Source organism: Megalobrama amblycephala, linkage group LG17 (genome assembly GCF_018812025.1).
Source record: "Megalobrama amblycephala isolate DHTTF-2021 linkage group LG17, ASM1881202v1, whole genome shotgun sequence".
NCBI classification, from domain to species: domain Eukaryota; kingdom Metazoa; phylum Chordata; class Actinopteri; order Cypriniformes; family Xenocyprididae; genus Megalobrama; species Megalobrama amblycephala.
Window position 1 is genome coordinate 9134848 of NC_063060.1, and position 12175 is coordinate 9147022.

Below are 12175 nucleotides of genomic sequence, written 5' to 3' on the forward strand. Positions count from 1 at the left end.
CATACCCAGGAGAGGATCACGTACGACTGAAACCATCAGCTGTGCCAATGGTTTTTCCACATCCAACTGAGGTATGTGAACAAGATCTTTGTATGTGTCCGTTTTATTTGTAAAGCTGCCCTTATGAAAAGTAACAAAATAAAATGAAGTTTTGATGTAATAAAAACATGTTTTTTAGTGATTTACTTCCATTTGTATAACAACTGTTGTACTACAGGCACCATGTTTAAACTACGCCAGAGCACATACACACCTCATGTGCGCTCAAGGCAGTTGGACATAGTGGTGTATTAGAGGTAAAAAATACTGTTTGGTTTCTTACACAAACCGATCATTTCGTGTCTTAGGACATCAATGTGTCGTCACGCAGGGTTTAATTTGGATTTATCTGTGCATGTTTTTTTTACTCTCATAGATTTTGTTACCATTGACACGCATTATACGACTGACAGACCACAACGGTTGGAGTTAAAAATCATCATTTGTGTTCTATTGAAGAAACAAAGTCACCTACATCTTGGATGCCCTGGGGGTAAGCAGATAAACAACAAATTTTCATATTTGGGTGAACTAGGCTACCCCTTTAAAGGATCAAGCACGCTGCCTGTAATTAAAAGGAGCATGAGAAAGGTTTTAAGCATATTTTATTTATTTTATGTCAACACACACACACACACACACACACACACACACACATCAAAATCATCAATTGTCAATAGCAGAATTGTGTACACTGTTGCCAACTATTTTCAAAGGAAAGTAGCTAAAGCCTGCCCAAAAAGTCGCTAAATGTCGCTAGATGACGTTATGCGTAAATTAGCATATTCGTGACGTCATCACGTCTGTTGCATTCTGCCGCTAATGTGTTTTCTCTCCTAATCCGTGCTCACATACTGTATTTTAATACAATGTAATATAATATAATATAGCCGAATGTCAAATAAAGCTGCTCTCATTTCCTATATATATATATATATATATATATATATATATATATATATATATATATATATATATATAGCCTATATAAATGTTTATTTTTTTGTCCGGCAACAGAACGAGTATGATATAATGAATGACATTTTTATATATTTGTAAATTGAACTAAGGCTCTGTGATAGTGAGTAATATAAGTGATAAGCACGCAAGAAAAATTAAAATCAAAACCATCAAACTAAATTCTTTAATTATAAAACAAAGGATCAGAAATAGTGTTTGGTCCGTGCAACACTGTGTGCTCGTGCGTAGCTCGCTCATTCACGTCTGTCAGCGTGCACTCGTGCTGCTGCTTCTCATCTAATAAACAGAGTAGATGCTGAGAGAGGGAGAGAGGTGTGACGGCAGCGGGAAAGCAAGACCTCACGCTCACAGGACAGTGCTGGTGACATTTGAAAAGTTACTGAGGTTTGTCTAAAAAGTCGCTAGATTTGTCGCTAGGCGCTTTTTTGAAAAATAGTCGCTAAAGGGGTCTGAAAAGTCGCTAAATCTAGCGACAAAGTCGCTAAGTTGGCAACACTGATTGTGTAGTTATGGCATCTATTAGTAGGGACAGTCTTCTGAAGTCAAACCTTCAGTCTTTGGACACACCCATTTTGCCCACGTCTTAAGAATACCATTTCTGGAAACACCCAGAGACTGAACACATTTTGCAGGGAGTGCCTTACCGGGATTTACTAAGTATTTAAGAATAAAGCTTAGCTGCAATGGTTGACTTTGACAGTGTTTAGGCTGTTGTTTGTTTTGCTGTGTGCATTTGTGTTCACAGAAAAATGGCAGACGTTGGTATGTCATGGCTTGAGGATCAGTTCAACTCTTCAGTCTGTCTGGATCTACTGAAGGATCCAGTGATCTTTCCCTGTGGACACAGTTACTGTATGAGCTGTATTACAGGCTGCTGGGATCAGGATGATCAGAAGAGAGTCTACAGCTGTCCTCAGTGCAGACAGACCTTCACTCCAAGACCTGTTTTAAGTAAAAACACCATGCTGGCTGAAGTGCTGGAGAAACTCAAGAAGACAAAACTACATGCTACTCGCCCTGTTTGGTGTGAGTGTGACATCTGTACTTGGGATAAAAACAAAGCCATCAAGTCTTGTCTGGTGTGTCGGATCTCTTTTTGCCAAAATCACCTCAAAGAACATGACAGTTTCTTTCAAAGACACAGTATGACAGATGTCACGGGACGACTGCAGGAGATGATCTGCTCTCAACATGATAAACCACTGGAATATTTTTGTCATACTGACCAGCAGTATATCTGTTATCTGTGTATGATGGATGAGCACAAAAACCATGAGACTGTATCAGCTGCAGCAGAGAGGAGTGAGAAACTGGTATGTGCTGAATGTGGATAATGATCTGAACACTGAACATGTTGTTTCTCATTCATTTTTGATCACTTTTATCATATTAAAACTATTATCTTCTACAATATTTCTAGAAGTTTAGTCTATGGCTGATTATTATTATTATTTATTTTTTTTTTGCTCACTGTCCATAAATTTGGATGACTTTGTCATAGCTGATTATAACCTACATTGTTCCACACAATTCTGTCAGGATATCCAGCACAAAAAGAAGGGGGTCATGCGTTGTTATGCAGCTTCAGCTGACGTGGTGAGTTTTGAAAAGAGCTGAAAGAACCGTTGCAGAACTACTCCAGTCAGTCAGTGAGGAATCCAGTGCTGGGCCATTTGAATATAGTTCATTTAAACCCCACTGGAAACAGGCTGTCTGAGGTACTGGAAAGATCTTTTCACTCACTGAGTGAAAGGACTTAGTATAGGGGTGTGACGAGACAGGTATCTCACGAGACAAGACGAGACTCGAGATTGAGTTCACAAGACGAGACAAGACAAGATTTTTACACACTATTTAAAAAAAAAAAAAAAAAAAGAATCCCGCACACTATCAACTTGCAAAACAATAAGAAAGACACTTTATTAGCAACGTTTCGATCGTAAGATCTTCATCAGGCATAAACATTGTTGTATTTAAAACATCATGAATCACAAAGAATCATCAATATCCAATCAAGATCAGTGATTAAATAATCATTAACACCACATCACATTATTAACTCAACAATTATATAATAAAATAGAATATATATATATAATAAATATAAAGGAGTAAAAATCCAGAACAATTCACGTCTCTGTAAGAGCAATTCAATATCGCCCCCTCTAGGTGGCACATTCACTTTTTCAATCCCACAGAAGCGTAAGGAAGAAACATCATGATTAAAAGATAAAAAATGGGCAGCGACTGGATAGTTAACATCTAGTTAACAAGGACACCGATGTGGTTTGGGCTATGTGGGAAAAACTTCACGTCAATTGAAACAAAGAATCAGTGAACATAAAAGTTCTATCAGAAGAAAAGATGTTAACTATCCAGTCGCTGCCCATTTTTTATCTTTTAATCATGATGTTTCTTCCTTACGCTTCTGTGGGATTGAAAAAGTGAATGTGCCACCTAGAGGGGGGCGATATTGAATTGCTCTTACAGAGACGTGAATTGTTCTGGATTTTTACTCCTTTATATTTATTATATATATATATTCTATTTTATTATATAATTGTTGAGTTAATAATGTGATGTGGTGTTAATGATTATTTAATCACTGATCTTGATTGGATATTGATGATTCTTTGTGATTCATGATGTTTTAAATACAATGGAGTTTGAATACAATGTTTATGCCTGATGAAGATCTTACGATCGAAACGTTGCTAATAAAGTGTCTTTCTTATTGTTTTGCAAGTTGATAGTGTGCGGGATTCATTTTTTTTTGTTTTTTCATATTTTGACTTTATTAGTCTTCTTTCCTACGCACCTATCTATAACCTACAGGTGTGCGACGCTAATCATTCACACACTATTTTTAAGAAATCCTCAATGGTGAAATACATGACTAGAAAAAATATTCTGCAGGTGTATTTGAAATGTTTTAACTAATCATTTTGTAATGAATGTCATTTCAGTTCTACTTTCTGAGTATGAATGATCATATGCAGTAAAAGACAACAATACTCAAGTACTGTAAAAGGTTTTGCTACTAACTCAACTGACTGACTCCTGTATGATTTCAGTCTCTTCAGACCTTACTGTACATGATTTATGAGCTTCTACAACTTTTGAACCTCCTAACTGAACTCCTTTCCACAAACTGATCATAGAAATAAAACAGTATAAATAAACATGGTAACACTTTACAATAAGGTCTCATTTATTAACATTAATGTATTAACCAACATCAACTAACAATGAACAATATATTTGCTACAGTATTTATTAATCTTTGTTTATGTTAGTTAATAAAAATAGCCATTCATTGTTAGTTCATGATAGTTCACAGTGCATTAACTAATGTTAACAAATGAAACCTTATTGTTTGTGCTTAGTAAGATTAAGAGAAAACTGTTATTCATTTTTATGGTAACACTTTACAATAAGTGAAACCATAATCGCACTCTCTCAACATTCAAAGTGCAAATAAGACCAATTTTTTCTTTGATACAGAGCTAAGAGATGGTCACAACTACACTGGCCAGCCTAAAATAGCTTTCATATTGAGAGATATTTGCATTCATCAGGGAGCCGCTTTGAAAATGCGGGGTATTGAAATCGCATTTGAATGCGCGCTCGCGTTTACTTTCACTTCCACGATCGCGCGTAACTCTGTAAATATGGAGCGGCGGCAACCGTTATCCAACTGAATGAAATGTTTTTTATTTAAATACAAAGCAAAACGATAGTGGAGGCGTAATGTAAACGAAGCGGTGGCATATTCTTTCCTAATCATCCTAACACTCTGTCATGGCAACATCACGAGACTACTTTTCGCCTTGATGAGAAATCTCGTCACATATTAGTCTCACGAGATCTCGTCACACCCCTAACTTAGTATAATAGTTAATTTATGTTTAACGTATGATATTACAAATGGTTTGTATTGTATGTATTAACGTATCTCTGAAGCAGATTGTCTTTGTGAATGTATTTTTTCTTCATGTAGTTTGGGCCTCTCATTTTCCCTTTTGGACCAGACTCACCGAGCACCACTGTCAGATATCCCCTCTCTTCTGATGCACAAGCATCTGCCTCTCAGCCAAAAGAGAAACTAGATAGATGGCAAATACAGAAGATATATGGAATGGGTAAAGTTCTTATTGTTTTTTTATATTTAGAAAGGAGTCTTGTATTGTACAATACTATGTTAAAGGGTTAGTTCACATAAAAATGAAAATTCTGTCATTTATTACTTACCCTCATGCAGTTCCACACCCGTAAGACCTTCGTTAATCTTAGGAACACAAATTAAGATATTTTAGTTGAAATCCGATGGCTCCGTGAGGCCTACATAGGGAGCAATGACATTTCCTCTCTCAAGATCCATAAAGCAGTGGCGGAGCCAGGATTTTTTCATAGGGGTGGCCAGGCAGGGGCCAGCAACCAGTCTGGGGTGGCACAGAAATCTTCATTATAACATAAAAACGAGTCTGACTATAAAGTACTGAACTGTGCCTACACAACACAACTGAATACAGTTCATTTGTACTTATTATAAAGCGCAAAAGAAACTACGAGCATGCAACGTCATAGTTCTGTCGTCTATTAAGTCATGAAATAACCAAAAAGGCGATTAAAGTTGCATTAAAAAGGTGCATGCATGTATGTAGGCCTATAGGCCTATTTGAGATTTATGCGTCACATGTCTCTGGACTAAAATATTCTGCTATGTCAGATCACAATAGGCACAAACTGATATGTAATTTTTTAATGCATAAATAAATGTGAGAACTGTGCATTTGTATTAGAAGCAATAATTTATAAAGTACAAACAAAAGTTATCACATTTAAATGCATAAAATAATTAATTTTACATTCTGGCATTTAGTGTGCTGTTGACTTCCGCATCAGCAAATGGGAATTCAAAAGAGAACACTTTTTTTTCTTTGTATGAGTTTAACTTAGGTATGATAGAACTATTTTGACAATATAGAAAGTTTAAAATTTAGTGTTTACTTTTTTGGATAATTTTTGAAACAGAATAATCTTTGAAGTACAGTATGTAGTTATCTGGATGTCTCATCCATGCATATGCAACAACGGAGAACAAGTTACTGGGGGTTTTGAGAACCGGACAAGCTGACTGGACAAGTTGAAATTTAGCTATAGTGTGAGCCACTTTATTAATATGCCTGCAAGTGAGGAACGCAAATAAAGAAAAGAAAAAAGAGGTCACATTCACTCATCTTAATTAATTATTTATAGTGAGTAGCCTAAAATATAGCGCGCCGTATTTGCGCGTGATTGAAAAGTGCGCGTCTTGCAACCCACCAGTTGAGAAAAATTTATGTGAGCTATATATAATGTTCGCCGTTCACTGCTGTTCTGCTGAAGCTCATTGGCTCCGCCCCTGCCATAAAGGTACTAAAAACATATTTAAATCGGTTCATGTGAGTACAGTGGTTCAATATTAATATTATAAAGCAACGAGAATATTTTTGGTGCGCCAATAAATAAATAAATAAATAATGACTTATATAGTGATGGCCGATTTCAAAACACTGCTTCAGAAAACATCGGAGCATTAGTGTGTCGAATCTGCAATTCGGAGTGCCAAAGTCACGTGATTTCAGCAGTTTGGCGGGTTTGACCCGCGATCTGAATCATGATTCGATACACTGATTCATAATGCTCCGAAGCTTCCTGAAGCAGTGTTTTGAAATCGGCCATCACTAAATAAGTCGTTATTTTGTTTTTTTGCCGCACCAAAAATATTCTTGTCGCTTTATAATATTAATATTGAACCACTGTACTCACATGAACCGATTTAAATATGTTTTTAGTACATTAATGGATCTTGAGAGAGGAAATATCATTGCTCCCTATGGAGGCCTCACGGAGCCATCAGATTTCAACTAAAATATCTTAATTTGTGTTCCAAAGATTAACGAAGGTCTTACGGGTGTGGAACGACATGAGGGTAAGTAATAAATGACAGAATTTTCATTTTTGGGTGAACTAACCCTTATACACACAATAAGGCTGCACAGTTCACAAATAACTACACAAATTACTAGTCATGAAAGTGTCAGTTACAGCATTTCATTTTAGGTCTGTTGTTGTTGCATCAGATTTTTCTATTCACAAAGCATGTCTAGCATTGTTGCATGGAAAGGGATTGTGCAAGATATGCACTCAACAACTTCCTCATTCTACTTAATACGCCACAGGGGTTTTCAGTAACAACATTCAGCGCACCTATTTTCCCTGTTGTATTTTTTTTTATGTAGATTGGAGCAGCATAAATCTTCAGTACAGGAAGACAGTTATTGACAGATGCAAGTTTGTGACAGAGTATAACCCTCCATCTAATGAACGTGTGGAACTGGCTGCCCGTTACACTGAACCAGTGATCATTCAGAGGAGCAAAGAGCAGGCTGAGAAATACTATCGTGAACATGTGAAGTCTGCTCAAGCTTCTGGAGCAAAAACATCATCTCAGCTGTTATCAAATGACAAGAATCACAGCATCAGAATAGACCAGCTGTTCAGTGCCGACAGTGATGGAAAAACACCGAAAACTGTGATTCTCAGTGGTGATTCTGGAAGAGGTAAATCCTTCACATTACAGAAGATCATGTTGGACTGGGCTTCTGGAGAACTTTACTCTGAAATATTTGATCTAGTTTTTCTGTTGAAGTGTGAAGAGCTGAAGTGTGTTTCTGATGTGAAGAGCTTGATTGATCTCTTGAGCTGCAGGAGCAGTTTAACATCAGATCAGATCTCAGAGATACTAGAGTTAACACCAGAGAAAGTCCTCTTCCTCATTGATGGAATGGATGAGTATGAGTCTTGTTCACTCATTCATTTTGTTCCTTCACACAGTAATCCATCCAAGAGAGCGTCATCTATGGTTATTCTTAGGAACCTGTTGAGGGGAGTCTTGCTGCCAGAATCATTCATGCTTGTAACTATGAGATCTATAGCCGCTGATACTGTGATGAATCTCATTGAGGGGCCTCAGCGTTTCACTGAGATTATGGGTTTCTCTGAGAGAGGGGTGCAGGAGTACTTCCACAAGTTCTTTCAGGATGAGCAACTCTTTAAGAAAACATATGAGAGTGTGAAGACAAATGAAGGCCTCATGACTACCTGCTCTGTGCCTTTGCTGTGTTGGATGGTCTGTTTTTGTCTGAAGAAATACTCAACTGATAGTCAGGTTATGGTGAAAAAACTAAAGACAACCACCTCCATATATGTGCACTTTGTGTCTGCTCTACTGGAGCATCATGGCCAGAGTAAGTATGTCCTCATCACGCTGAGGAATCTGGGTCAGCTGGCACAAAGAGGAATACAAAATCAGCAAGTCTTTTTTGATGAAAACGATGTGGCAGAGACTGGCTTAGTTGCCGCCAAGTGTCTGTTCTTGTATAAAGATTATGTTAATGGAAAAGAAAAACCAGAACCAGTTTTCAAGTTCATGCACTTCAGCTTTCAGTGGTTTTTCGCTGCTCTTTGGGTCCTGCTTGATGAAGAAGTGTCTTGGTGGAAAGTCAGTGAACTGTTGAACTTGATGGGCTCAGCTATAGTTGAATGCCTATCTCTTGAAAGAAGATCAAATCCCATCCCATCAGTTTTGCTGTTCTTCTATGGTCTCTTAAATGAGGAGGTGATCAGCTCACTTTTTAAAAAAATCAAATTAACTGTCTCTAACACCATAAAACTGAGGAAAAGAAAACTGAAGAAAACACTGAAGCAAAGAATTCTTACAATGACAACATGGCATGGATGTGAACTATATGTTCTCCAATGTCTGTATGAGCTCCAAAATGTGGGGTTTGAAAGGAAAGTTCTGGAAGCTCACAGCTTCATGGATCTGTCTAACATTTCCCTGAGGAGCACAGACTGTTGGGTGCTGCTGTACTGTCTTCAGTGCTGTCCACACATCACAGAACTGAACCTCATGTACTGTGATTTAACAGCTGAAAACCTCAAGATTCTTCAGCCAGCACTCTGTATGTGTGAGACTCTGAGGTCAGTGTGATGCATGGAGAAACTCTTGACGATTGAATTGTAATTATTTATTGAAACTCCCTAAAATACAAATGCAGAATATTTTTACTTATATTGTGACTTGCAAGTGTTTTTGTGGTATATGGGTCAGTGACATGGTGGCAACAACAACAATAACAGCAACAATACTAAAACTGGAAATATCACAGTTTTGATTTTTTAATTGACTTTTTTTTTTTTTTTTTACATTAAATAAGAACATTTGCTGAAATTTTCAAAAATTATATGAAATCAACATGAGATCTCTATGCAGAAGTATTTTAAACTATCTACTACTAAATAGATTTCTTCTTTATCTTGGACATCTTATTTGACATTGACCTAAATATCATATTTATGTCAAGGCTTAAATGTTTTAAATTCATTTAAATTCTAAATTAATTTTGTTTTTGGTTCAAGGTTGTCAGTGAAAAACCTTCCAGAAGTTGGAGATTTGATCCAGATTCTTGGAGAATCAAAAATCTTGAAAGAACTGAAGTAATTTTAATAAACACATACTTCCAATACAGTCATATGTATAAATAAATGTTTTAAATTGTAATTATTAAATTTAATAATTTGAAGAGTTATCTGGTCCTATGACTTGGTAGAGTTCAAGAGGATGAATACAGCACTGAGAGTCCCAGATGGACGCTTGATCTGTCAGTGACTTCTGGAGAAATCTTGTAAGAAAATATTGTACATAAATTATAGTCTTTCTTATCAAGAATAATTATATATACTTATATAATTTATGTTATGGAACACAAAAGATATCCGTCATAGTGAGTGTATGTTGCCGTTATCAAATGTTCCTCTGTGTCTCTGTCTGATTCAGGTTGTCTTTGAGCTCATTTCCAGCAGTCTTAAACATCAGTCTTACATGTTCACACTCAGAGATAACCAACATTGACTGGACACTCTTCTTACAGACACTCAGCAAAGCAGGAAAAGCAGAAGAGTAAGAAAATGTTAATTTTGTCATATATCTCATCAGTAGCTTTACTGTTATAAAACAACAACAACAACAACAAAACATGTTGTGGTCATATTTTTGTAGAAATATTTTGTTGTGGAACATATTTTTGCAGCTCTTCAGCTCTTGAGGATCATGTCAGTTTGCTGTTGTCTTCATTTCACTCTGTGTGTTTGAAGAAGTTGGAACTGAAGGTGTTCAGTCTGAATGAGAGCTGGGCTTCTGGGATCATTTCCCTCGTTGAGACCTGCACCAGTCTACAGGAGATCAGGTAAGAGCATTTGCTGTTATCTATGAAATTGATTTCTGTCATGTTGTGATACCAGGTACAGTGGCCCTAAAAAGTTAGATGCTTAAGTCACACTTTAGTGGACAGTTGTGTTTGCATTTGATATCAAACTGTAAGATTGGAAGTTTACGCTATTTTGAACCAATAATCGGAATAAAAAGCCTTTGAAGGATGATGTGCATAATTCAGATATCTGACTCCAGTATAATTATTCTGACTCCATTAAAGTTGTTATTATTTTTAAATAATCACTTTAGCTTTAAAAAAAATACAGCTTTGAACTTTATCAGTGTTAAAAGGAAAGATTCTCCAAGTCTTTAAAGTAGGCAAAGTTATTTATTAAGTTACATGTTTAAATATATAGACAGTAGAATGGACAACATACTGTGTAGAAAAACTTAGCTGTAACCATCACTGCTGTGCAGAAGAGGCAGGGTAAAAGCCTTTCTTCTAGTATGAAGTTACTCACTAGTGTGCACGAGTGGTAGATCAGCAGTTACCTTTCCTTCTTATACCTTGATCAAAGCATTGTGAAACATGAGTGGAATACAAACACCAAAACCAACTGACAGGAAATAAAAAGATAAGGCAAAAGGGTTGTGATCAAGAGGGGAGAAAAGCATTGATATATTCTCCTCAATGCATGTTTAAGCAATAGTTCCTATATTGTAAATTAATATCTCTATTAGGTTTACCACAATTCTGCACATTTTATCATTATCATCTCTGTTCTTTAGGCTGAACATCTCTGCTGAACCTTCTGAGATGAATCTTCACTGTCAGACTTGTGTTCACATTGTTGATAGTGATCAGTGGGTTCAGGTGGAGCCGTCAGTCTGTACAGATGAAGGAGGGTCAAAGTTCAGGATCAGCACTCAGGCAGGGTCGATTCGAGTGCAGCAGGACCAGAATGCGATGGGTCTGTTCTGGTGACGTCACTCTCCAGTACCGTGCAGTAGATGGACATTTCCTCAGTGCAGAGCTGAAGAGGCTTCAATGTGAGCGAATTGGTCCAGTGATTGATGTGACCGTGATCTCAGGGAAACTGGAGGAGGCTCATCTGCCTCATTACGCCTGTTTAGCAGAGTCTGACCCCTCCCTCAAAGATGCTGTGAAGGTTCTCAGCAAAAGAGATGAAGGAATATTTTTACAGTCTGTAGAGTTGACCCGTTATCATGCCAAAATACTCCAACCATCCTTCTCTCTTACAACTCTAATTATAAGCTGGATCATGAAGTGGGAAACACACTGTAATCTTCTTCTCTACATGCGCTGTAAAGATCCTCTCATTCTTCACATCTACTTTTTTCCAGTGAATGACACTTGTTCAAAAGAGAAAGTTGAGCAGAATGAAAAATCAAGTCATCCGATCAGCCATCCCAGACCTAACAGACCATTTCGGATGAAAACGCCACACCTTCTTGAGGTTCCTGGTGCTTCTGTTCATCCTGTAGAGGGGATTTCATTTACAACAGATGTTGATCCAAACTTCTTTAAGGTCAAACAGCTTCAGGATGGTGACGTAAAAATGAATCTTATCAGAGAGGAGGACAAGAAGTCCGTGTGGACTGCCACAATATGGAAAGATGAACTTGCCCAGTTAAATCAAAAGAAAATACAAGATGAGCCACAACTGAATTCTGAGATTGATAAAGCTACATTTTTTGATAAACACAGATCGGCTCTCATTCAAAGGGTTAAAAATGTGAAGAGCATTGCAGATAAACTGCGTGAGCAGAGAATAATTCATGAGGAATTATATTCTGAAATCACACATTGTAATTTAAGCAGTCAGGATAGTATGAGAAAGATCTGTTACACAGTGAATTCAAGTGGTGTCACTG

The 12175-nt window shown here is 37.1% G+C and overlaps 1 protein-coding gene across 3 annotated transcripts; it reads left to right on the top strand.

Annotated features, from left to right (window-relative positions):
* Positions 1–1061: 1061 nt before the first annotated feature.
* Positions 1062–11688, top strand: LOC125250134 (NACHT, LRR and PYD domains-containing protein 1 homolog). Of its 3 annotated transcripts, none has more exons than XR_007180726.1 (9): positions 1062–2333; positions 2560–2616; positions 5021–5162; positions 7305–9048; positions 9487–9564; positions 9678–9752; positions 9905–10027; positions 10222–10313; positions 11069–11106. XR_007180726.1 is itself a non-coding variant. In XM_048162530.1 (9 exons), exons 1-9 carry the CDS (start codon positions 1770–1772, stop codon positions 11262–11264), a joined length of 3135 nt encoding a protein of 1044 aa, XP_048018487.1. In that variant the 5' UTR covers positions 1062–1769; the 3' UTR covers positions 11265–11688. The 3 variants fall into 3 exon arrangements, 2 of the variants coding, with proteins under 2 accessions (XP_048018487.1, XP_048018488.1); XM_048162530.1 differs by having other exon boundaries at positions 10158–10313; positions 11069–11688; XM_048162531.1 differs by lacking the exons at positions 10222–10313; positions 11069–11106 and having other exon boundaries at positions 9652–9752.
* The last annotated feature ends 487 nt before the right edge of the window (positions 11689–12175 follow it).